Source organism: Sitophilus oryzae, unplaced genomic scaffold (genome assembly GCF_002938485.1).
Source record: "Sitophilus oryzae breed Bouriz unplaced genomic scaffold, Soryzae_2.0 scaffold_41_pilon_pilon, whole genome shotgun sequence".
Classification (NCBI taxonomy): Eukaryota; Metazoa; Arthropoda; class Insecta; order Coleoptera; family Curculionidae; genus Sitophilus; species Sitophilus oryzae.
The window spans coordinates 4883908-4911627 of record NW_022146996.1 but is presented as its reverse complement, the minus strand read 5'-3'; the positions used below and the strand labels follow the sequence as shown (position 1 = coordinate 4911627).

Genomic DNA, 27720 nt, shown 5'->3' with positions numbered 1-27720 from the left:
TGTTTTGTCCCTCTATCTTGAACCATAACGAGTTATAACTCATTATACAGTCTCAGGGCTTTGCCAAGCCTGTGTCTGACACGATTTTACAGAGGTAGTTCTCCATCTTCGATAGCAGTCGTACCAAACTTCATGGCACGAATGATTGTCGCCTCGGTGCACTCAGTGGTGGAGTGTTCTGGCGTTTCCCCATTTTCCCAACAGAATCTGCATTCGCCATTTTTTCTAAGCTTTAAATTGTTCAGTTAGATGTCCACTTTTCCTTTGTGAGAATTATTAAGCCACACCGGGGAACAGTACTAAGCAGTAGAGTAAACCAAGCTCATAGGTGCCTTATAATTTATGGAAGATATTATATTTGGGTGAGATGCTTTATTGAAGTTTATGGGCCTATCTAGTGCAATGCTTAAATATTTTGGGGATTTGATATGGGAAAGTCAGTTACACTAAAACCTTAAACTAAGTTCGTGATTTGCTAATTTATTATTAAGATGGAAGCAACTAACTTTTTTTACCGCTTTTGGTTGTAGACTCCACCTGCGGAAGCAGTTTCCCAGGGAAGACAGACCCTTCGTAAGAACAGCCTCCGTCTCTTCAAGGTGCTTATGTCTTGTAGTTATCGCCCAATCGTCTGCATACCCAAATTTTCTAGCTGAAGTAGCAGGTATATTTGCGATATATAAATTAAATAGCAGTGGAGCTAACACAGAAATTTAGCTAGTTTATTTTTTTTAAACTCTTTTTCCCCTAGTTTTACCTGAAAGTGTCTGTTTCGGAGCATATCGTCGATTAGGTTGATGATATTTCGGCACGGTATATCTATAAAAAAAATATCATAACACCGCAGCGTAATAATAAAAGCAACTCATTATTTTTCTTGAATTTGGAAGCTTGATGCTTCGACGTAACTCGTTAATATCAGTGACCGTGATTAGTACCTACCCTTTTAATTATGCCGGTGAAAAAGTGCATCGGCCATTGCCTTGTAAATTCACCGCAATTCAGAAAGAACTTGGAGTGGATACCCTAACATCCCGGAACTTTGAATGCGCTTTTAATGACAATGTTAAATATCACTAACTTAAAAATTGTGTAGAGAAATTGCTCCAAATGACATAAATATACTCTTTGCTATCTATCAAAGTAGTTTGTGATAAAAAAATATTTTATGATAAGAAAAATTTGTGAATTCAAAACAAAGAATGAAACTTTCGTTAGATTCTTTAAATTTTTGTCGACCTTCACCATTCGTCCTCTCCGGTCAATCCCGAACCAAAACCTCGTCTTGCGCCCCCTTTCAGCATTAGTAGTCGAAAATGTATTTTAAATCGTCTTAATCCGCGCGCAGTCTGACGTTTCTTTTGTCCGGGATTATGACTGAGCGTAACACCTCGAGGAAATATGATCCTTATTGTTGACGAACTTAAGGTCCAAGCCGAAACCGAACACCCTAATCTCGACGACATCGAATGTTGTTTTTTGTACCGTTCGACGGATATTTTTTACGTGTCGTTTTTTTATTGTTGTTTTCGTTATCTGTTCAGCTGACAATCCGAGAGTCAGATTTTGTTTTTTTGGTATTTAACCGTTTGGAGAAGCATCATCAAGGAGCGTTTTAATGTTTATATTTTAAAGTTTGATTTAGTAACAAAAATCTGATGTTCATTATAAGATAAAATTAATAATAGATATTTTTAATATAATAATAATTGTTTTTTTTATTATTAAAGTTTAAAACATATACCGGGTGCGTCTCAAAAGTAGCTCACCTCTATAACTTTTTTATTTTTTCGAATAAAAAAACGAGATTTGGTATGTTAGTATATGACATAAATTAGGATTGATTGACATATTCAATTGTTTTCGGTCACTTCCGGTTTCACCGGAAATGTATTACAACTTTTTTAACATTTTTAAATGGCACCCTCGGTATTACGACATACTATATGTCAACTTTAGACATTTTCGCATATGGTTTATTTAAAATTATATCATGCGGTTCATAACGACAATTTGACTCGAAATACCAAGTGTATCAAAGTCTCAAATTATTCGTAAAAAAATGCTTTTTCCAAATATGTTAATGGGCCACCCTCATTCCATTTGAAAAAATTTAGATATGATTAAAAATGCGATTTGGGCATCTTTGAACCGACCAGGACAAGACACTAAAAATATTAGACGATCAAATCTATTTTTCCTTGATTAAAAATTAGTTTTTTTAATACAGCCATAGCACTCTAGATTGAAATTTAAAATATAATTTTGTTTTAAGCGAAAATGTCAAAAGTTGACATATGATATATCATTCGATTCAGAGTGTGATTTTCTATCGAATAAAGTAAAAAAATACCGAGGGAGCTATTTAAAAATCAAAAGTTGAAGTAATTTCCGGTGACACATTAAGTGACCGAAAACAATTGAATACGTCAATCGATCCTAATTTTTGTCATATACTAACATACCAAATCTCGTTTTTTATCTAAAAAAATAAAAAAGTTATAGGGGTGACCCACTTTTGAGACGCACCCGGTATAAAATAATTCCAATTTCAAATTAAATAAAATAACATGCGCATTCTAGATATGGTCTAAAAACAAGACTCAACTTTCGTTTAGATGAAATCAGTTATAAGAATTTTTTTATCTATTTAGTATTTGGAAGCCATTTCGAATAGTATGTTACAAAATATTTTCTGTGGAAATGCATCCTTTTCGAGTTTTTCGACTTTAAAGTAGCTGAAATCAGAACTATTCTAAAGTCGGAAAAAAGATAATGATGCATTTCTGAAGATAAATTTTAATGATTTTGTGTTTGGGGAGGCTGCGGTTCTATATTGTCTTGGTTTTGGTCTTGCATTTGCTTATCACTACTATTCGGACATTATATAAATAGACAAATATTACCAGCAATGTTAGTAGAAATACCATCAAAATAATCGACATGGTTATAGCTGGTACACGCGCAAGCTAGTCTATAGGTACTAGCCAAAGCAAACACTAACCCTAACATATACATACATATATTCTCAAAACTATTATACTTAATCCTTATCTAATAGATGCCCACCCTGCCATCAATTAGTTCCACTACCCTCCCGACAGATAACGCTACCGTTTGCATCTTCTCCCTCGAGAGCCTCGAGGCCTTGTTAACGCCGAACAGAGGGTGGTGGCAAGTGAGCCAAAGGGTCCGATACGTCGCGATCGTTTGAAGATGATAAGGTTAATAATGGCCCATTAGCCAGATTGCCAGATAAAATTAGTCCCATTCGTAGTTTGTTTGATATTGTCAATTAGGATGATTCGTTTTTCCGCGATGCTTCTGTTCGGCGGTGAAAACGCTGAGACAGATCAAAAGGGGAGTTTAAGTTTTTGTTTTCTGATAACAGGGGATGGAGATTTTAAGTCTTTTCTTTGTGTACAAAGCTTACTGTGAAAGGTGGTTGAAGTATAAGTAACAAGTTTAAAGATTAAATGAAACAAAAAGCCCACACGGAAGAAACAAAAAAAGATTTATTTTGAATATTACCCCATCTATAACCAGAGCTGCAACAAGTCAGTTTTAAAAAGACTTAAGTCTTAAGTCTTTTCTAAATCCAAAATGATTTAAGTCTTAAGTCTTTGACTTAAATCATTTTATTTCAAGTCAAGTCATTTTTGTAAAGACTTAAATTAATACCGGGGCGTCTCAAAAGTGGCTCACCCTTATAACTTTTTTAATTTTTCAGTTAAAAAACGAGATTTGGTATGTTAGTATATGATATCAATTAGGATTGATTCACGCATTCAATTGTTTTTGGTCACTTCCTGTTTCACCGGAAATGACTAGAACTTTTGATTTTTAAATGACACCCTCGTTATTTTTTTACTTTATTCTATAGAAAATAACACTCTGAATAGAATGACATATCATATATGTCGATTTTTGACATTTTCACATATGGTTTATTTGAAATTATAACATGCGGTTCGTAACGAAAATTTGACTCGAAATACCCAGTGTCTGGTATCAAAATATTGGTAAAAAAATGCCTTTTCCAAAGATGCTAATGAGCCACCCTCGTTCCATTTGAAAAAAATGCGATATGATTAAAAATACGATTTGAGCATTGTTTAACTGGTCAGGAAAAGACACTAAAAACATTAGACGATCAAATCTACTTTTCCAAGGCTCCTTGATTAAGAATTAGTGTTTTTACATAACCATGGCACTCTAGATTGAATTTTAAAATACGATTTTTTATTAAGCGAAAATGTCAAAAGTTGGCATATGATATGTCATTCTATTCAGAATGTCATTTTCTATCGAATAAAGTAGCGATGGGAACTATCGAATGAATTAGACTATCGAATGGTTACTGAATGAATGATTTCAACTATCGAATGGTTTCATTCGAATAAAATCATTCATTCATTTGTATACTAAAGCATATGTGACAACCTCGCCATGCGACTAAATGGTTATCGTTAGCCACGACTATCGAATGCTTTTGATAAATGAAATTTAGTATTCGTTTGATTTTTGTCTGCGTCAGTGCATTATTAGTTCTTCCAAATTTTTATAACTTGCCTTCTAAATACTGTGCTATTTTTGCGTTTATTAAAATATTTAAAATACTAAAGTAGTAGTGTTTTTTTTTAAATTGACGATTGTGTACGTGTGCAGGTGGTCAAAATTTTTCCGAAAATTTGTGTGATTTTTCGATCATTCAATTATTTAATTTTATACGGTACATGGTCTATTTTTTTAATGGGAAATTTTGAGAAGTAACAATTTTTAAGAGAGAGGAGGTGAACTTAAATTAATTTTAAAAATACATATGTATTTGTATTTTAGATGTTTTAGTAATATGAATCAGTTGAACTTAATAATCATATATAAGTAATGTGGTAATGTGGTTAAGTAAATTGTTATCAAACTCAAATTTTGGGATGAGAAAATTAAATTGATTGATTAAAGTTTTACACGTGCCAATTTAAAAAAAAAAGTTAACGATATTTGTATTTTGTTTATGCTAATTCTCTTACATGTAGATTTTTGCGAAGAAATATTTCATTTATTTTTTAAAATAAATGCCAGTAAAAGCAAATATTATTTTTAAATACTAATTAAAAAAAACATTAAAACTCATTTTCCTACATCCAAAATAAAAAGTATTATTGCAGTGTAACAACAGAATATAAATAAAAAAATGCAAAATATATAGTCATACTATTCCTAACTAACTATAATACCAAAGAATAATATTCTTCGCTAATACCAACTAATACGAATATACGGCAACAGCGCTGTTCATAATGTATTTGCTGTGTAAATACTAGCACCTCAATAAAAAAATAATGTGTCCTTATCTTTATCTGACTCAAAATCAAAGATGCCGGCTTTTTTCATACCATTGCCACCGACCGCCGACCGCTGTCGGGTTTCTAGGAAAGAAACCTACGTCGCCGGGCGACAACTAAAATCCAGTTTATATTTTATTATAATCGATCCTGACGAATAAATGAATTTTACAAATGAATGAATTTTATAAATGAATGGTTTTTGTTGCCGAATTAATATATTTCAAGGCAGATGAACTACTAGCTATCGAATTATTCGAATGAATTGCAACTATCGAATGTTTCGATAGTATTCATTCGATAGTTCCCACTACTAGAATAAAGTAAAAAAAAACAAAGTGAGAAAATACAACTGTCATGGATCCTCTAGTTGGAAGGACTATACCATCAGTTATTTTAGCTTTTATCACGATAATCGGCTGCTATTGATTACAAATTACAAAACTTTTTTTTCAATTGGTATACCGGGTGCGTCTCAAAAGTGGCTCACCCCTATAACTTTTTTATTTTTTCAGGTAAAACAACGAGGTTTGATATATTAGTATATGACATAAATTAGGATTGATTGACTTATTCAATTGTTTTTGGTCACTTCCTGTTTCACCGGAAATGACTACAACTTTTTATTTTTAAATGGCACCCTGGATATTTTTTTACTTTATTCGATAGAAAATGACATTCTAAATTGAATGACATATCATATGTCAATTTTTGACATAGTAAATCAAAAACAAATTATATTTTAAATTTCAATCTAGAGTGCCATGGCTGTTTTAAAAACACTAATTTTTAATCAAGGAGCCTTGGAAAAATAGATTTCATCGTCTAATGTTTTTAGTGTCTTGTCCTGGCTGGTTAAAAGATGCCCATATCGTATTTTTAATCATATTTCATTTTTTTCAAATGGAACGAGGGTGGCTCATTAGCATATTTGGAAAAAGAATTTTTTTACGAATAATTTGATACCACCCACTTGGTATTTTGAGTCAAATTGTCGTTATGAAACGCATGTTACAATTTCAAATAAACCATATGCGAAAATGTCATATACGTACGATATGTCATTCGATTCAGAGTGTAATTTTCTATCGAATAAAGTAAAAAAATACCGAGGGTACCATTTAAAAATCAAAAGTTGTAGCCATTTCCGGTGAAACCGGAACTGGCCGAAAACGATTGAATACATCAATTAATCCCAATTTATGTTATAATATACTAACATACCAAATCTCGTTGTTTTATCTGAAAAAATAAAAAAGTTATAGGGGGTGAGTCACTTCTGAGATGCACCCGGTATATTAAATTTTAACATTCAATTTAAATATTGACATTCGATCATATATCGTATGATCGAAAAAAAAAACGGCATTCAGATGCCATAGACGTGACAATCGATGAAATCCCCTCCATATAATTTAACATATAAAATTTCATTTCAAAAGCAAATTTTGACAGTGATCAACGTCCGTCATAAAATTATAACCCTACATCCAACGACAATGACAATAATTACAAAAAACAATGCTCCATAATTTACGAAATTCCGTTATGACGTCATCAATCTGTTTCATCTGGTTGTCAATATATCATAAAATATCTTTACTGAATTAAACTTTTGGTGATATGAAAATACTATTTAATTGTGTTAAAGTTTTACCATGTTTAAATTCTATTACAGATGCAGCCCGGACAACGAAATCTCCTTCGCAGGCTTTGGAAGTACTTGCGGTGGAAACTCCGGAAGTACTATGGCCTACAAATCAGCTTTATACCCTATGCCTAGCCTCGGCCTACACGGGCTACCCGTGGATTCGTTACATCCTTCCATGGCGGCCTATCCAGGGGGCATGGGTAAGCTTTATTTCGATTTTCAATATAGTAGGTACCACTGTAAAATTTAATATAATGTATAATAGAACTTCTATAATAGTATACGAAACAAAAATCAAGATTAAAGTCTGCCTGCTGATGCCCAAATTCACAAAATCTCTTAGTTTGTAGGCTCCTATTTGATTAATTAAATTTTTATATTCTGTTAATTTAAACAATAAGTTAGGTATTTTTCCGAATTAGGCTAGTAAGAGGGGTGTCACACTGTTGGAATTACATGTATATATTCTTGGCAGTCGCTGGCCGTCATTGGTATCAGTCGACTATAATTACATAGCAGACATTGGAAGTCTTGTTTGTAGTCATGGGCAGTCGCTTGGCCGTAAAATTATATTTTGGCAGTGCACGTTACACGTTCATTTTTTACTCAAGTGAAACTACTACGGTTTTGAAGGACATATTTGAAAAAGTGTAGTTTGAAATTTTGAAAAAGTAATAAATTAAAAATTAATAAATAATTTGATTCACTTTCATAAAGAAAATGTATTAAAACCACCGTCTGTCCGCCTGAGGACTCCATTCGGGTACCTCTATCTACGTGCTGAATTTGTTTCCAATCAACCCATAATTAAGAAAAACCCTGATAATTTCGTCGATTTAGAGGCATCGAAACGTCGAGGGCGTCATCCTGTAGCCCATCCCCAATTATGCCGAAATCGACCCACATTTTTTTTAATATCAAATCCTTAGTCCTACCCTGATGATGAAGTAAACTGAAAATATTCTATTTCTTTATTTGCCTCGATATGAAAAAAAAGAACAACAATGACTATCACATTTTTGAGACCCAGTAACCTTAAAACAATGCAATCTATATCGTTTAAATATTGACATTGTGTAGTGATTGTGGGTGGGCCTTTACGCCATCCATCATTCGATAATGATTGAAACAAAAGGAGGCGACATTAGGAAGTCTGTTGAACAGAAAAACTAATCAGATTTGGTGTCTGACTATATAGGCATGGCTAGAAATCCTGTTCGGAGGATTAACATTCGAAATAAAGATTGATTTAAATTCCGAAGGGGATAACTGAATAAAATTAAGTTGAACTACCGTAATTTTCATTAGTTCCTCATGTATTTATTTTACATATGTTTTTATTTTACTTTATCCACACCATTCGTCAGCTAAAGCCAATTAAAAAAATAAGTTGTACATCATACAAAATAAACAGTATATTATGGCTCACCAATGAACATTCATAAGCCCAGAACCCTTCTGCATGCGGCGCTGAAAAAAACAGTTACAAGAATGACAACAAAACACATATCTAGATCAGTGGAGAAATTCACCAGGGCAGAGACAGGTAAAAAACTTTATAGTAGGACATGTGCCAAAATTTACAGACCTGATAAACAAAGATAGGAAGAGCATCTAAGCTGTAGTAGGTCTACTAACAGAGCATTGTAAGCCTAATAAGCATATAAAGCTAATGAAATTTGTGCAGATTTTGTCAAACTGTACGACAGCTTATGTATTAGACAATGAAATATCCTAAGAGCTATATGGAGAGTTCACTCTCCCAGTTATAAGACTTTTTGAAAAGGATAGAACTAAAGAATATAACCTAGAGATCAAAAGAGGACTACAATAGATTTGAAAAGGTCGCAGTGGAACAGGCCTATAGTTACCTCAAAAGAATCTGATTAAGTATTATAAAAACACAATTTTTTATTAATACTGAACCAGAAAACAGAAACAAATATTTAAAAGGGCAGACATTTTTATAGAAAAGAGCACACAGTAGTACCTATATCGTTCTTCTCTTGTAATTTTTTCTATCTTGGTTGAACATGATCCGTCAAAATAGTTAAAAGTAACAGAGTAAAAAAATTGTGTGTGCACTATGTGTGCATATTTGAAGTGAAACTTCTTACTTCCGTCTGCCCGTCTCAGAACTCCATTCGGGAACCTTTATCCACGTACCGAGTTTGGTTCCAATCGACTCATAATTAAGAAAAATCCTGATGGTTTCGTCCATTTAGAGGCATATCGGTTCGAAATGTCGAGGGCGTCATCCTGTAGCCCGTCCCCAATTATGCTGAAATCGACCCACACTTTTCTTCAATACCAAATCCTTAGTCCCAACCTGATAAAGATATAAACAAAACGTCGTATCCAACTTTGCAGGGTGGGACCTTGTACACCGTCCGTCGTTCACATCCGACCCACCAAATTGGTACGTGATCGGACGACATCAAATTTTGACGTTTCTTACATTAAAACTAATTGTCACAGTGATACGTGTCCATGGTGTGATGTACACGGTAAAGTTGGCCTAGGTCCAATCTATCGACATACCAAATTTCATTTAAATCGGACGATTTTTTGATTTGATTCATTGATGATAGGGTTTCGTAGTGCACGAAACGTCGTCAAAATACCATGAAAAGATGGGGCCTGTAGAGAGGGGGAAATGGGGCTTTATTCCGAGTCTCAGCCCCCTAGCTCACATAGGGCCAGAGTTACGATGCTCCAAGATCAAAAATTCAACGTTATCACTTTTCCTGTCGCGTCTAGTGTGTCACGGCTTTAAGTTTTTACTCCCATCGCTCGTAAAGAAGTTTCATTTCAAAAATATTTATATGGATAATTAATGGCCCGTACGAATAAAAAGAAAGCAAATGCTCATGAGTATGAGCAAACGCTCCAAGCAAGAGCTTAGAGTAACAGGTCAGAGTATAAGCATCTACTCGAGTTGAAATGAATAATTATTGGCTTATACTCAAGAGCATTTGCTTCAATAAAATGAGCATTTGCGTCTGGTCATTTCTGTCGAAACTTGCAAAAATTAACGTACACTCGAGTTGCACGCTGTAGAAACCCATCTTCATCTTCTACTTCGTAGTCACCACGGTTATGATAATTGTCGTCTGGTTCTGCATTATATTCAAAATCAGCATCTTCCAAGTATTTGGAAATATTGTGAAGCAAGATACAACAAATAATGACGGATGGAACTTTTTCTAATTTAACTCGACACATGTATTTCAAAACTGAAAACCTGCGCTTAAGTTGGCCAAAACACCTTTCAATTATAACCCTTTCTTTCTTAAACAGTCTGTTCTAAGCACTTTCCAATGCGTTATTAGGGTTTCTAAACGGAGTCATTAGCCACGGTTCTAAGCCATAACCTTCATCACCCAGTAGTACTGCACCAGGAAACTGTTGCATAGTTACACGTACATCGTAGTTCCTCCAAATTGTTCCGTCGTGTACAGAACCCGGCCAACTAACATCAGCACTAGTAAACATTTCCACTGAGTTACATGTGGCCTGCACATTTAAAGTCGCCAATCCCTTTCTGTTGATGTATTCATCACCGTGTTGATTCGGTTTCAAAATCTGAACCTGCTTGCAATCAATCACTCCAATAGCACTTGGAAACTGAAATTTTTCTTGCCACGCTTGCTGTACTTCGTTTATTTTAGGTCGGGTTGACGGAAATTTGATCCATAAATGGGACTTTTCAACTAATTTGTTCATTACAAATAAAATTGTTTTTGAAACAGTCGACTGAGTGATTTCCAATTCTTCTGCTACACCCATCTGATATCCAGGATTGGCCATATATCGCAAGAAAACCTTCATTTTATGATTTGAAGAAAGAGCGCCTGCTCTTCTTTCAAGATTTTCTCCCAAAAAGTACGTTGCCATCCAATTTACATTTTCTTCTTGAAATCTGTATAGAGATTTAAAATCTCGCCAATTAGCTTTTCTTCGCACTTTGTATTGCTTCTGTGCACGTAAATTCACGAATTCTGCCATTTTATGACCAGCTTATTGCAAGGTGCATCTCCTACTAACCAGAATCAAAAATTTTGGAGCAAATGCTCAACTAAGTAAGCAAAGCATACATTTTATTCAGAACAAGTTGAGCAAATACTTAAACGTGAGTAGATGCTCATGCTTCATATAATACTAGTTTGAGCAAAACCTTTTACTTACATTTTTATTCATAAACGTAATAGAAGGTTTTGCTCATTTTTATTCATACGGGCCAATATTGCAACTTGAATATACCTATTTTAAACTTTAAAATATGTTCAAGTAAGTAGTATCCTTTTAAATTTTTGTTGTGTTTGTATCCAAGACAGCAAAATTGTGTTTTATGGCAAAAATTCTCTTTATGCTCTGTTATATTCATCTTAAATAAATTGGTTATTAGTCGATCATTTGAATTATTACAAATATTATCTTTTAGGTAATCAAAGGAAGCAAAGAAGGGAACGAACGACGTTTACAAGAGCTCAACTAGATGTTCTGGAGACACTGTTTACCAAGACGAGGTATCCAGACATTTTCATGAGGGAAGAAGTGGCTTTAAAGATAAATTTGCCAGAATCCCGTGTACAGGTAAGTCAAATGTATCCTCCTTCAGATTGTCTTTATTTGAAAAAAAATATGTTATTACTTATGTTATCATTTGTTGCTTTGTGGGACATACTGTATATAAATAAGAATAGATATTTTTATTCGTTGTTAAGAATTAATGAAATAATTGTTAAAAAAATATTTCTATTATAGATAAAAACAACGATATTTGGTATGTTAGTATACGACATAAATTAGGGATTGATTGACGCATTCTATTGTTTTCGGTCACTTCCTGTTTCACCGGAAGTTATTTCAACTTTTGATTTTTAAATGGCACCCTCTGGTCATTTTTTACTTTATTACTTTATTCGGTAAAAAGTGACACTCTGGATAGAATGACAAATCATATATCAACTTTTGATATTTTTGCTTAGAAGAAAATCGTGTTTTAAATTTCAATCATCTAGAGTACCATGACTGTGTTAAAAACACAAATTTTTAATCAAGGAGCCTTGGAAAATAGATTTGATCGTCTAATGTTTTTAGTGTCTTGTTCTGGCCAGTTCAAAAATGCCCGAATCGAACTTTTAATTATATCTATTTTTTTTTCAAATGGAATGAGGGTGGCTCATAAGCATATTTGGAAAAAACATTTCTTTACGAATAATTTGGTGCCACATACTTGGTATTTCGAGTCCAATTGTCGTTATTAACCGGATGTTACAATCTGAAATAAACCGTATGCGAAAATGTTGACATGTGATATGTCATTCTATTCAGGGTGTCATTTTCTATTGAATAAAGTGAAAAAATACCGTAGGTGCTATTTAAAAATCAAAAGCTTAGTCATTTCCGGTGATGGAACAGGAAGTGACCGAAAACAATTGTATACGTCATTCAATCATAATTTATTTCATATACTAACATACCAAATCTCATTTTTTGATCTAAAAAAATAAAAAAGTTATAGGGGTGAGTCACTTTTGAGACGCACCCGATATAGAAAATTTTTGAATCGAAATGCGAACAAAAATATAGAAAACAAATTACAACTGTCAAATCGATTGGTCTCATTCCAATCTTGAGGTACGGACGACCGATAGTCATCGGTACCACAAGATTGTTGAAAGAGCAAAAACACGCACTTCACTGTTAGGCAGTACGAAATTAAGGTAGTATCAGACAGAGCTACTTTTGTTGCGCAATTTTTTTGGCAGCCGCTGCAAAAGTTGCATACAGTGTTCATACACTAGCAGAAAGTAGCCCAAAACGCGCAGTTTTTATGCAGCAGCTGCCTAAAAAAAGTTGCAGGTCGACACTACATGCTTTTCGTATGTTCACACCAAAGCGCTACTTTTGCAACATATTTTGGCCGCAGCCTACCGTAAAATTCCCATTTTAGTTTTGTAGGTTTCGTCTGCTCCGCAACCTGATTTGAAACTTTTAATTTTTGAACGTTCTTTCGAATATTGTGCACGCAACGTGTGAATTTTCTTTTTTCTTTCAACGTGTGAAGTCTTCATCGGGCATATGTAATTCAGAAGAAATTTCCGAAATAGCGGCTCGTCTTTCCGTTTGGTTGTGATAGAATGGACTTTTTACGTCCCATGAACACTCCCTTGTTTCTACCGCTTCCATTAAATATTTTACTTGTTCTCTGTTCCAAATCGCTTGTTTTGACTTCGCAATTTGTCGGTTAATTCTTTACTAAATACCTACATATAAATCCTGGCGTTAACAGAAAAAAAGTGTATACATTTCGGGCATACCAAGAGAATACTGCACCTATATCCGCAGTAAAAGTTTCAACTGATTAGTAATCTTTTGCTGCGCTTGCAACCTTCCTCAATAACTGTTCACACACGGCTATTTCTTAAACTGCGCGCAACAAAAAAATAGCTTACGCAACCAAGCTGCGATCGCAACGTTGCAGGTTGCCTAGGTATTCACACTTGCAGCAGATTAAGTTGCACAGTTTTTTAATGTGCTGCGCAACAAAAGTAGCTATGTCTGATACTACCTTTAGCTATTATTATAAATGTAAGATGATAACAGTATGGTTAAAAAAAGCTATAAATACGAGGGCAGTTCTTCCTGGGGAGAATCTGAACACTTTTACAGGAACAATAATGTCGACAATATAACACCGTGATATATGTAGCAAAGCAAACAGAGGTAGGACGAGCGAGTGACGCGAGCACAATAAACTATACCGATACCGATGACAAGAAAATATCAAATTCGACCTAAACTGAAAATCAATAGAAGTCGTGCGACAACGTGCGACAAAAGGAATCCCTATAAACAGTGAAAACGAGAACGGGGCACCGCACTGACAGCTCGAACGACAGCGTAGGTTTTCTTTCTGCTGTATTGTACACAAACGAATATTCCAGCTTATAACTGAAGGGCGTTCGGATGTTAAGGGACTCTGTCCCATTCTTTTTTCCAAATTTCAAAATATAAATAGAAATGTTCGGAATGAATGAGACCAGCGACACGAATATAGACATATTTTTCGTATTTCTGAGGTTCGAGAATTGGTCTACCTGTTATTATATTATTTGAGGCTTGAGGCATTCGGTGTGTTTTGTTATAAAAGTAAGTTATTTTTGTAGCCCCATAAGCATAAGATACATGTAAAGAGAAGAAAAATAAAATACAATTTAAAAAACATTACAAGCTGCAATTTGTCTGTTCCTGGAGAAAAATTAAAGCAAAAGAAAAATTCTGAAAACTCTAAAAATAATGAATAAAAGAACAATTTAGCCAATAAAAGGAAAATAATGAACACTCTAAAATATTGAATAAAAGAACAATTTGAAAAACATAATTCCTTACAATTTGGTACTTGAAAACTAAATATAAAATGAACTAAAACTCTTTTGTGTATACTCTCACCCATCCTCTTTAATATATATAGGGAATATATTTTGTGGAGAGCTCTGGAAGACTGGGATGGAGGTATCAGTTATCAGTGTAGGAGAAGCTAAAATCAACAACTTACGATTTGCAGACGACACAACATTAATTGCGACCAGTGAAGAAGAAATGGCGAACAAGAATATTTCTGTTGCGAGTAGAAAATGAAAGTGCTGAGATGGGACTATCAACCGCCAAAAAACGAAATTAATGTCTCGTGGACAGAGGAAAAACCCTACAAAAATCTTTCCAGCTTAATGGTATCTGTGTGAAACGCATCCTCGAGTACTTTGGACACATTGCTCGAAGACCTGCCTAAAACATGGAAAAAATTATTATAACTGGTGATGTCCAAGGAAAAAGATGTAGAGGTTGTAACAAAAACTTTAAGTCAACATTTTTTTAAGTCAAAATATTGCGAACGGCTACTCTTATATCGGAGGCGGTGGGAACAAGATTTTGCTTCAGCACTTGGCTAAAAATATGATACCCACCTATACCTTACACTGCATACCAAAGGGCGCCACTTATTTCAAAAAGATTCTGATACTTACAAAGGATAGTACAAACTGAAATATGAAAATTTGTACAAGTGTATTAATTGAGTAGAAACTATAATTAGTATTGCTATTAAATATTTTGAGAAACTGGATCAACCAATGAAACAATTCAAATACCCAAAAAAATAAGATTTGTTTCTTGTTAGAAATTATTCAGTACCTATTGGCACAGCAGTTATGTACATTAGTATACAAGAAATATGTTTAAGAAACTCTGTCTTAAAACTTGTTTAAAATCAAATTATATCTTTTCAAATATTATTCAAACAATTATAATACAAAAGGAATACTTTTAGAGACGGTCTTGGTTATATTCGAATAATAAATATTTAAATTTGACTTGACTTATTATGAAGATTCATGAACCTTTTTGGTTATATATAGTTAATGGGACAAAGATTAAAATCTGTACCAAAGATTGCCCTTACAGGTCAAAGATCGTAATGATATAAAGGTTAACATAAACAGATGTTAAATCCGAATAATCAATCAATATAACATGGTTACTTTAATAATCAAATACAAGTAAAATTTAAGCAATGCTGAAGGCAAATACTTAAAGTGTTAAAAAAAATAAAATGTAACAGAACGTTAAATTTTATAAATTAAGAGTTAAAGTAATGCTGAAGGCAAGTACTTAACCAGTTAAATGTAAAATGTTAAGAATAGTTAATTTCTTAACACACTAATGATTATTTAAAATCAAATTAATAAAATTTTAGTTTACTATAAAATATATACTCGCCTTGTATACCAAATTATACTAAAAAAGAATCTTCTTAATGATAAAAAAAACATCACTGCATCCAACTTCTCTTCAGAGGGGTGCAGGGCTGAAATCTAACCGAACAGGCTGCTACTGATTAACTCGGTGATTGAAAAACTCCAAGAAAAACTTGTAGAAAAACTTCTAGACACAAGTGTAGAAAACTGTAGAAAAACGTCTCGAAAAATATCTAATAATACTTGAAGAAAAATGTACTGAAAACTCTGAAGAAAAATACGTAGAAAAACGTTGAGAAAATACGCAAAAAAACCTGAAAAGAAATGCACGGTATAAGTTTACGTTACATTTAAAAAACTTGAAAAATTTACGACGGTATTAATTTACCTCATTGTGAAGGCACACAATCAATAATTTAACATTTCTTCTCAAATATGGGTTGGACACTTCTCATCAAAAAAACTGGAATCTACAAGAAAGGCATGTAAAGGTTTTTTCTACCGAATGGAATGCCAAAGAAAATCTTACCAAAACTATAGATCCATTAAAATCCCAACAATCAAAAGTTATATGGGGCCTTCATCCATCTCTCGGATAACAAAATTACAATATTTTCCCCATATAGTGAAAAATACCAGCCAAATAAATTTTATTGAGAGATGGCACAGTGACCTCGGCAACGGCCAAATCCGAGGTGACGATTTTGACGTTTCCCGTCTTGTCGATACACCAGGGTACGATCCAATATTTTTGATAGAGAGCGTTCCGAAATTTAAGTGTTGTAGAAATGTAAAAAGAATATCGATACAATAATAAAATACTGTCTATAATAAAACAAAATAGCATTTGGAAAATGAAAATGCTACATTGTCGGTTCTCAACAAGATGGATCAAGTAAGACAAACAACGGGTCTACCCCTACACTCAGCTATCCATCGAACTGAAGGCAGATTAGCCTGGAAAAATCTTAAAAAACAAAGGATATTCTCATATAATTCACGAGCCTCCGCTATGAGGAATGATTGGAGAGGGAGAGAAAACTCTTTAAGACTATTGAACAATTTTAGTATAAAATAGGCATGTTTATTAGTTAAAAAGTACTGGATGCTAATTATCTAACATTTACATTTTGTAGCTATTGGGATATAAAAAATGAACAAACTGAACAACTAAAAAAATCTGCTTTGTGTTCAGTAGGAAGTTTCAAAGAAAATAAATAGAACTAAAAATCTTTCGTAATATATTGACTTAAATCATTTATTTTTTTGGTTAAAAATGTTATGGATATGCCAACCAATGTTAGAATATGCCAACCACTAAATCATTTTCCCTGTATTAGAACACTGAATACACTGAATAGGTTTAAAAATTGAGATTTTGCAAACCAAATAAAAGAATCTAAAATGAACGAGACTCGTTTAATATGTCTGTAGTATATTCACTCAGTAGCGTATCTTTGATAATTATTGTAGAATATTATGTTTCAAATTTTTCAAAAAATGCTTCCAAACAGGGGCCTAGTCAAAGAAAATAAAAAGCCAAAAAAAAATAAAGCCTAGTGAAAAAAAATAAAAAAATCGAATTAAAAAAATAGAGAAAATGTGTTAAGAACTTTGTTATTACAACAGAAAATCATACAAATCTACCGAAAATTCTTTATTTTTAACTCTGAGTATACCGTGTACCGTGTGGTGCATCGGAAAGCGGGACATAGGAAATACCATGTAAATTTTGAAAAGGTCAAATATTATCTACCTAGATGGTTTTATGCAAAAATTTTATTAAACTTTTTTGAAGAGGCGTTAAAGTTGTACTGTCCTCTAGAATTTCGGTTTATTTGGAATAAGCATCTAAAAGTTATTTCCAAAAATCTACCTTCAAATTACTAAAAATGTATAATAGGGTCCAGAGAAAGCTACAATTAAAATACCAGCTAAAATATGATTTTGTCATTGTCAAATTGGATGTTACATTTTTTTTGTTTACGAATAAGAATATATATTATTATTAAATATAAGAATTTCTGTGGTTTGAAAGTAGTTGTGATTTTTTTTCTGAATTGGAATGATCATCTACAAAGGAGATAGTAGCTAAACTGAGAATAGTACCTAACCTAACCTAAACTAATAACCACTTTATCATCATCAGCAGATGATTAAAATAGTTGTTTTTCGCTTAAAACAACTGTTTTATTCGTCTACTGATGGTGCTAACTGGTGAATTAGTGTTTTATTTTACACCCTGTATAACTACAATGCCTAAATTTTTAATCTACTCCCGTGTTAAGGAAAAACGTCTTTACTAGATACAAAAAATGTGTTACCTTTGATATTTTGTGTGCATTTCCAACAAAATGAGAAGCAGATTCCATTATTTTCAGAATTATAATGAAATATTGTTCCACACCAAGTGTAAAAATGACTGTTATACTGTATGATCGAAAAAATGGCATCCGGTTGGCTTGGAAAAAACGTGGGATGACATCGGGATGACATTCCCCATATAATCTTAGGTAATATAAAATGATATAGCGATCTTCATTTCGCATTCATCGCTAACGCCGTTTTTTTCATCATACAGGGTGAGTCTTAATAAATGTAAATATTTTCAGGGCTGGTAGATCTTGATATAAGAAACATATTTTCTCTTTACCGTTTTTCAAATAACTCCAAAATAACCGAGTTATTCAAGTTTGAAAATTAAAAAAAAATTGATTTATTTAAAAAAAAAATTAGAGCGACTGGAATCCCTTTTAGTGCTGTAACCATGGTAATATTATAGATAATAACAAATTATACCGTTGGAAAATTTGTGATGAATTGGCTGTTCTGAAAAGTTTTCTAAAACATACCGGAACATTTAATAGAAAATGACACGATATTCAAGATCTAATTTTTTTGCAAAAACAACTCATAGACGTGTTCCTGGAGTCGAAATATATCACCCCTGAAAATATTTGCACTTATTTAAGACTCACCCTGTATAAAAGTATCCTATTTACAATCTTTTAACCAACAAGAACTTGTTCAGCGTGTCAGATAAGGGCTTTTCGTTAACACGGCAATGGAGTTCTATGTACTTCAAATAAAATTTTAAAGGGTGGTCCACACGACAATCAACGAAATTCTCCCCTGTGAACGCCACTGTGCCCGTCCTACCAGCTCGTATACAAGGTATATCGGCGTGAAAAGTAAGGGTGTCCGACGCAGCGGGCCCACAATAGCTTGTGGGCGAAACGTGTCTCCGCATAACACTGGGAGGCTAATAAGCTAACGACCGACGACTGTAAAATTAATAGTTTCGTAAACGGCGCCCTTTTATACTCTTCGCTCGCTCGCTCGCTGATTTATTATTGTGCACTTTGTTGCCCCGCTTTTTACGGAGGTTTTATTGTCGACACACGTTCGATATATAGGTGACTCGAAGGAGAGGAATGCCTTTCCTTAAGGCGCATTTCCATTAAACCGACACAATTACATCTAGTTTTGTTTGGAAAAACATAAATAGAAATATGTTTTCAGTTTCGAAAAGTCAAATTCTACAAAATGGACTGAATTTCAAATACTACAAAACCTATGATTAGAGAATACAAGGGCATGTAACGATTTGTAGAGATTTGTGACCTTAGACGCCATTCTTTTGATGGCAAACAATGAGTCATCATCTGGTCACCAGCGACAATTTTAGCGATTTTTAATAGTTTGTGTGTAGTGAACTTTGTATAAACTGTATTACAATGGTGATTAGGTGTTCAAATTTCAATGTAAAAGCAGCAGCGATAAGAAAGAGCCAGGAGTTACGTTTCATAGGTAAATAAACAGTCCGCTCCAACTTTTTAGCGTTTTCTTAGTTTTCTTATTGAATTCGATAATTATTTTTCTGATATTATATGTACTTGATGTGTGCTATACGTCGATACTAGTTTTGTACCTTTTGTTAATATTTTAATACGTTATTTTTTCGTAATTAATTAGTATGATACCACCGTATACACCATAGGCGTAGTCAAAACATTTATCAAAAAATATAAATATCTCTTCAAACAGCTAGGTTAAGAAAAATATGTGTGCCGGCACTGTTTGGTGATATTTTCACAATTTGCTCTCGGGTGTTATTTGTCTTTGGATTCTTTAGTCATTGTAACGCCCATATACGGGCTGCAGCAGAATTTGTGACTTTAGTTAGACACAATTTTTTTAGAAGTAACGAATGAGTCATCAGCTGGCCATCAGCGACAGTTTTAGCGATTTTTAATAGTTTGTTTGTGTAGTGAAGTCTTTGTATAAACTTTATTACAATGGTAATTGGTTCAGATTTCAAGTGTAAAAGGCGCAATGATAAGAAAGAGCCAGGAGTTACGTTTCATAGGAAAATAATTTAATAACGTAATAATAACGTTTCATAGGAAAATAGGTCCACTCCTTTTTAGAGTTTTCTTAGTTTTCTTATCGAATTCGATAATTATTTTTCTGATATTATATCAGATTATATGTACTTGATATGTGCTATATGTCGAGACTAGTTTTGTACCTTTTATTAACATTTTAATGCGTTTTTTTTTTCGTAGTTAAATAGTATGATATCACCGCATACCATAGGCGTAGTGAAAACATTTATCAAAAATATAAATATTGCTTCAAGCGGCTATGTTAAGAAAAATATGTGTTACGGCATTGTTTGGAAGAATGATAACAGTTTGGTCTCGGGTGTTTTGTGTTTTTGTATTCTTTAGTCATTGTACAAAACCGAGTACAAAACGGACTGAACGAAATTCTCTGCCGTTTCGACCAAACCAATCGAATAGTTTTTATCATGTATTCTTCTCTTCACGATTTACTTATTACAATTGTGTAAATATAGGTTTAGTGGTAATCCTTCTTTAGAGCAATAATTAGAGAACTATTAGAGAACATTTGAATAATGAAAATATAATCGATGCTAACCAAATTACTCTTGTAGTGAATAAAAAGACCTGGGATGAAAGAGTTGTGAAGATAGGCAACCTAATAGGCGAATACGTGACAAGGCTGATTTGATTTCCCCTTACGTCTCAAGTGCTGTATGGTGGAGCCACCAATCGCAGGACCAACGCATAAAACACTTAGGGACTTTTTATTTTCTCTAATTCGGCCAGGGAAGGCATTTCGAGGATGGTGGGAACTGAAAGCGACAGTGTTGCCATATTAAAATGTGTAATATCTGTAATGCGTCAGACGAAAATATCTTTGCATGAGAAATGCTGCTAAGAAAACTGAACTGACCATCTAACAATTCTTTTAGACAGTGGTGTATCATGAATAAAATAAATTCTGGAACGCACATTGTCTTAAAGTCGAAAAGTTACAGAACAATTCGACTATGATTTTCCCACTTATTTTTATTAGGATTATAATTTATCATACTATTTATTGCTATTGCAGGTTTGGTTCAAAAACAGAAGGGCTAAGTGTCGTCAGCAACAGAAGCAGCATAATCAAGTTCAAAGTACGGAGAAATCTACAGCAAGGATAAAAACGAAAACTACCCCTACTGCGATGATAACAAAACCGTCTCCCACAACGCCCCCCTCTACGGGAAGTAGTAACAATAATACTAGTACTAGGTAAGCGATTTTCAGTTATATAAAGTAAAATTAATACGCGATTCGAATAAAAAGATAGTTACCTATAATGCATTTTTTATTATATTGTAATATATTACTCCTAATTGTTAATTTACTTACATTTTCTTCATTAAAAAATAATATTTTTAACAAATAAAAATGTGTCTAACTATGTCTATATCTCCATGGCGGATTCATCTCTTCAAAAAGTCCTGGTATACCTTCAATAGGTATTTCGCCACTTCCACTACTAACTAAACTACTTGGTATTCTCTTTTAAAGAAATTACAAAAATAAATGTTTCTTGTTTTTTTGTAAATATGCAAACATTTTACTTCAGTAATATAAATATTTGGGAATCATAGAAAAATTAATATTCAAATAAATGTATATATAATTATTAAAACTTTGATAATAGCCTTTTGTTTATACATAATAGGTAGCATTTCTTGTTAAAATTCTAGGTATTTCGCCACTGAAACAAATCTAAAAAACAAAGAATTTATTTAATGTAAAATACCACTATATAGATCAGTGTTTTTTATTCGTAAACAAATTTGCGTAACCAACAAAAAATCCATAACAGCGTCATACAGGGTGGTCCAATTCGGACCATGCATGGAATTAGGGATTCGAGAAACTTCGGCAGCATATTTTGCAGATCAAAGTAAGTATAAAAATTTGTATAAATGCCTTAAAATTCTTCGTTTCGAAGATACAGGATGTAGAAGTTATAGTTTTATTTCTTTTATACCTCTCCAAAACAGCTAAAAAATATGTAGCCCTATACATCGCCCACTACAAGTAGGAATTCACTGATATAGAAATCGAATTTCTCATGTCAAAAAACACCTAAACAAGTTTCATCCAAATATCGCCGTTAGCTAAGAAATTATTTGGAAAAAGTCTAAATAAAAATAAAACTTGTTCACCCTGTATCTCCGAAGCGAAGCATTTTAGGGCATAAATTTACAAACGAATTTTTTACTTATTTTTATCTGCAGAATATATTCTCAAAGCTTCCCCAATATAATTCAGGCACCCTGTATAACTAATTTTCGTTTGAATTCTACGCATTGACATTTTACAAAAAAGAAGTTTCAGTAGCGAAATACCCAGGATTTTTTTAAGGACAAGGGTATAGACATATTTATAAAATAAATAGCATAAATCACAATCTTAATAAGTGACGAATTTAAAAAAATATAAAATTATGTAATTTCTGTTTATCTATTGACTGAAAAATATGATTGTAGTAATCGTTGTTACAGTTCATCGGCTGGTTCCCCTTCAGTACACCCAGCGTCCCATCTTAGGGACAGTCCGAACTACGTCAAACCTCAAATGCTAGCTCCTTGTAGTACAACTAGTCCACCAACCGTAAGTACTTTATAGTAAATAAAATATTACCACCATTAACACACAATAATAATATTATTTAATTAAAATTTATATTTTTATAACCCTACTGGGGGTAATTTTATAGGGGTAATTCAATCTTATGTAACTGATTATTGATCTAATGTGTAGATTAGTTTTTAACATTTCTACTAATTACAAGGTTGATTTTCATGCATCCGTTCTTCGACGATACGATGATACGATATTAATTTTATTGGTTGAATTTAAAGACTTCGATTGGTTAGAAAATTACGCAATTTTTAAATTCATTGCATTTTCATGCCCCCGTTCATCAGATATACGATTTGCTTGTGATTGGTGTCATTTTATATTTTCATTTCCATAACGATTTCGCTGTTTTACTTATAGTCTAAGAGCTAGCAATGTTTTCGAGAACATTTTTTAAGAAAGTTGGTTCTTCAATATATATTTCGCTATGCTCTACTGAACATGTGATGTGTGCGGATAGTTTGGCTGCCGGTAGACGTTGCGTTCTCTACTGCGCATCATATCTGTATTCAGCATCTGTTCACTACTGCGTATCACAAATTCGCCCTGTATTTCAGGAACCAAGGAGGCTATTACTTCATAAAAAAGTAGCAAAGTAATGTGAAAATCGCATCATTGTATATCTACTAAAATGGGATACCCTGCACAAATGTGATGCACAGTAGTGAACCGCAGTAGTCTACCGACAGCCAGACGGCCTGCAATTTGGCCAGCATAGCGAAAGAGAGCATAGCAAAAAATATATTAAAGAACCAGCTTTCTTAAAAGTCTTGTTTTCCCGACGTTGCTATAGTTCTTGCAGGGCCTATTTTACCAGGCGGCCCGGGCCTTGGGCCCGGTGATCTGGGGGTCCATTAAAGGTTCTAAAATATTCATAATTTCTTGAATTTTTGAATTTTATTGGAAAAGAGGGCCCGAATTTTTGCTTGGGCCTTAGGGCCCGACCGGATGAAAAATAGACCCTGAGCTCTTGTACTATTGTATTTTTATTAATGTTAGATTAAATATGTCAAAAAAGTGCCAAACCGTCCGTTATCGTAAGATCTTTCTCCGTCGACGGGCTGGAGTAAAAAAATTACGGAGGAAAAGTGTCGCGAAAACGCTATGACTAAGCAGAGAGCCGTATCGCGTCGGGCCATCGGCATCCTATCAACGCATAACGGATGCATGAAAATCAAGCTTCGGAAAGTCAAATTTCTAGCCAGCTACCGTTAACGAAAACAACAATGTAGCCTATCAATTGTATATTTTTACACGTTGTTCTAGATTGCGTCTGCCACCTCCTCAACTTATACCAATCCAGCAAATTCCAGTATATGGTCTCCGGCATCCATAGACAGTTTCCCGATAGACCAACATCGATGGTGCGCCACAACGCAGAGCGGCATTATGACCACCACGAATTCATCGTCAAACTGTTATAATAATTATTATTATTCCAATATGGATTACCTCAGCACACCTGGAATGAGCCATTCTCAGTTTTCGGTAAGTTCGCAAAACAGATAAAAATATCTTTCTTCAATCTCATAAAAATATGGTTGGTCATATTTTACCTAAGTCAATAAATAAAAAATAGTTTCGTATGATGCGGACTTCACTGCGGCGACAAAATCTCTTTTAATAATTTGCTCCAATACATGTGCAAACAGATAGAATGGAAGAAATTGGGTATAAAATATAAATGGCGAAAACTTGAACCATCTGCGATTTGCTGATGACATTGTCTTGATATCCGATTGTGTAAATAAAGCCCAAGAAATGTTACAAAAATTGAATGCAACTTCTGAACAAATGGGACTAAAAATCAACATCCCAAAAATCCAAGTTGATGACAAACCTAGTAATTGGCGGTGGAACATATATTAACCCATATCAAATAGAAGAAACAACTGCTTACAAGTACTTGGGACACGAAATACGTATAAACCGCGATAACCAAACTTGGACGAATAGGACTGACTTGGGCCGCTTATGGACAATTGAAATACATATTCAAAGGGGCACTTCCGATATATTTGAAGAGGAAGGTATTCAATCAATGCGTACTACCTGTTCTAATGTATGGTGTGGAGACCCTAACATTAACCAAGAAAACAGTAAGCAAAATCAGAATAACGCAAAGAGCAACGAAAAGATCAATGATGGGTCTGTCTCTGAGAGACAAAGTACCGAATATCGAAGTACGAGACAGAACAAAACTCATGGATGCTATAGAGGGAATTTGAAACTTTGTAATGGAATTGGGCAGGGCACATTACAAGGCTAAACGATGACCGATGGACGAAGAAAATAATAGAATGGAGACCAAGACATGATGCATTCTGGAGCAGAGGCCGTCCTCCAACTGGATATCATGGCGCCTTAAGGCGTATCCACAATAACTGGATACAAATAGCTCAAGTTAGGGAGTTATGGAAGCAAACGAGGGAGGCCTACATCCAGCAGTGGACTTTAGTGGCTGGTTGATAATGATGATGATGCGAACTTTGATCTGTGACACTGTATAAATGTCAGATAAGAAATATCGTATGGAGCTTTTTCAGCCTTTTGTATCAAACGATTTAGTTTAATTTCCTTAAATTTTGAATACTTAAGTAGATATCTCTAAATATTCAATTATGTACGTTAATTTGAAGAAAAGAACCAAATACTTCGTAATATTAAATTTGTCTTTTAATCTTTTGCAGGAAAATGGTATAGAGTCAAGTTGGGGTAAAGGCAGGGACGAGTCTGCATGGTTATACAACAGTACCTGGGATCGAAAATGAAACATCCAGTTAACTAGTAGAAATAATAATAATAATACTCATAGATTATCTCAAGTTACCTATTTAAAAAATCCATAGTTCTTCTCACAGTTTCTTCTATCTAAACTCAGTTCATGTCTGGCTTAGTTTCTTTTCATAGAAAACACAAAAATCTGTCTAGAACTAGGTTGCCTGCAGAAGCCATAAAATGTAGCAAGAAAATTAAAACATCTTTCTTCTTGAAAATAAACTAAGGCTAGTAATTACAGGGTGTTTTAAAAAACATGTTCCATCTCTCGTGTTGATCGAAATTCCACCCATAAAAATAAGATTTATTTTTTATATCATCATAGGTCCGATTCTGCTTTGTTTCTTAGCTACAGGCAGAGATTAAAGCACAGTTTAAAGAATATAATATACGTTTAAAGAATATATTTATAAAGTATATATTCTTTAAACTGTGATTAAAGTCTTCATATTTTTCTGTTTAGGTATTATAAGTAATATTATTCTCAGTGCTTTTAGCGACTCGAATGAAATTTTGAGTGTGAAAGTTATTAAAAGTACTATATATTTTAATGCTAAAAAAAGGCTCGACAGACTCACCAGGGATGTGCATATGGGTTATCACTCGAATTTTACTCTAAAATAAAAACATGTGCGTTACTTTTATCCCTTTTGTAGATCGTTTAATGCTGTTGTCTCTTGATATTTTGTCGATTCCGATCTCCTTGATGAGATAAACGCAATTTTATTAATCACAATAAATAAAATTAAAATGAAAATAAAATTAATAAATTATTTATTTAATTTAATTATAAAATGTTATTGAAATTTATAACAGTGATGTTAAGTGCCAGCTATAGCAAATTAAAAAAAAATAATGGCATTTAAGATAATAACAAAAGACCTATTTTTTAAAACTTTTAACTTCCTGTAACTTTAGAACTATGCATTTCCGCACCCATGTTTCTAGGAACTTTTTTCATATTTTTAAGGAGGAATCAATAATTAGTTATTGAAAAGTTTGGCCAGTTAATGCCATTAAAAAAATTTAAAGGTTGCTCTTAGATTAGGATTAAGACAAATTGATAAAATTGTCTACAACAATTTTATTAATTTTAGACAATAAAATTGTCTAAAACGGTCTACACAATTTTACTAACAAGAGAAAAAAGTGAACGACACACATGTTTTTTTATAATATTATTCAAATGATAACCCATATCCAAGTTTCTAGTAAGTATGTCGAAACTTTTTATCATTAAAATATATCGCACTGATAGTAACTTTTACCCTCAAAATTTAATTCGAATCGCTATTAAAAGCACTTGAAAGAAAATTCTAACAAATCGAAAAAAAATAAGACTTTAACCTAAGGTTGCCAACTTTCAAAATAAAAAATAGAGGACGAGAAGTTAAAAAAGAGGAATAGGGGAAACAAATTTTTTGAAACTTTGCCTAAATGAACCAAATCAATACGGGACAGAACAATAGGACAGTGAGATCAAAAAGAGGATTGTCCTCTGGAATAGAGGACGGTTGGCAACCCTACCTTAACCCCTTGCAGCTACGAAATAAAGCAGAATCCGATCTATAAGTTGATATAAAAAATAAATATGATTTTTACTTGAGGAATCTCCCCACGAGAGTTGACACGTGTTTTTTGAAACATTCTCTAATCTCCTTTTAGGTGAAATTAATTCCACCGAATAAAATTTATTAAAGAAAAGTGCAAGAAAATTCATATCATTTACAGTAGAATATTGTAAATAAGCATTGTAATTGTTTTCATGTAAATATGTATTCATTGTTAGGCAGACATTTAGTTATGCAATATTATTGACAAAGCAGCAGGAATTATCTTTAAAAAATATTTAATGTTAAACCAGCATAACCCTTCTAGTATGGGTCGGTCAAGTTTGCCCCCCGTACTAGAGGAAATTCAAGAATAGATATAAAATTATTTTGCACACATTTTGCACACCATAAATGATATTTTGCACACTTACCTAAAAGAAACCGTTTTTAAAACGGAGGGCAAACTTGACCGTTCCCCCCCATCTATTACGAAATTGATTTATTTATATGTACATTGATTCGGCTAATTTTGCACAATTTTGCACACCCATTTTTAAATTTTGCACACCCTCCTGACGAAAGTTATAAAGGGTTAAACATTTGAAATTTCCCCCCCAT

At 33.4% G+C, this 27720-nt stretch overlaps 1 protein-coding gene across 1 annotated transcript in view; it reads left to right on the top strand.

Moving 5' to 3' along the window:
* LOC115885763 (homeobox protein OTX1-like) overlaps positions 1–26289 on the top strand; it is a 66136-nt gene extending 39847 nt beyond the window's left edge. Inside the window, exons 3-8 of the mRNA XM_030904773.1 lie at positions 7024–7196; positions 11441–11592; positions 21180–21361; positions 22633–22741; positions 24038–24259; positions 25462–26289. Coding sequence (XP_030760633.1) covers positions 7024–7196; positions 11441–11592; positions 21180–21361; positions 22633–22741; positions 24038–24259; positions 25462–25542 — 919 coding nt within the window. The 3' untranslated portion in view covers positions 25543–26289. The remainder of the gene's footprint in view (positions 1–7023; positions 7197–11440; positions 11593–21179; positions 21362–22632; positions 22742–24037; positions 24260–25461) is intronic.
* Positions 26290–27720: the final 1431 nt, after the last annotated feature.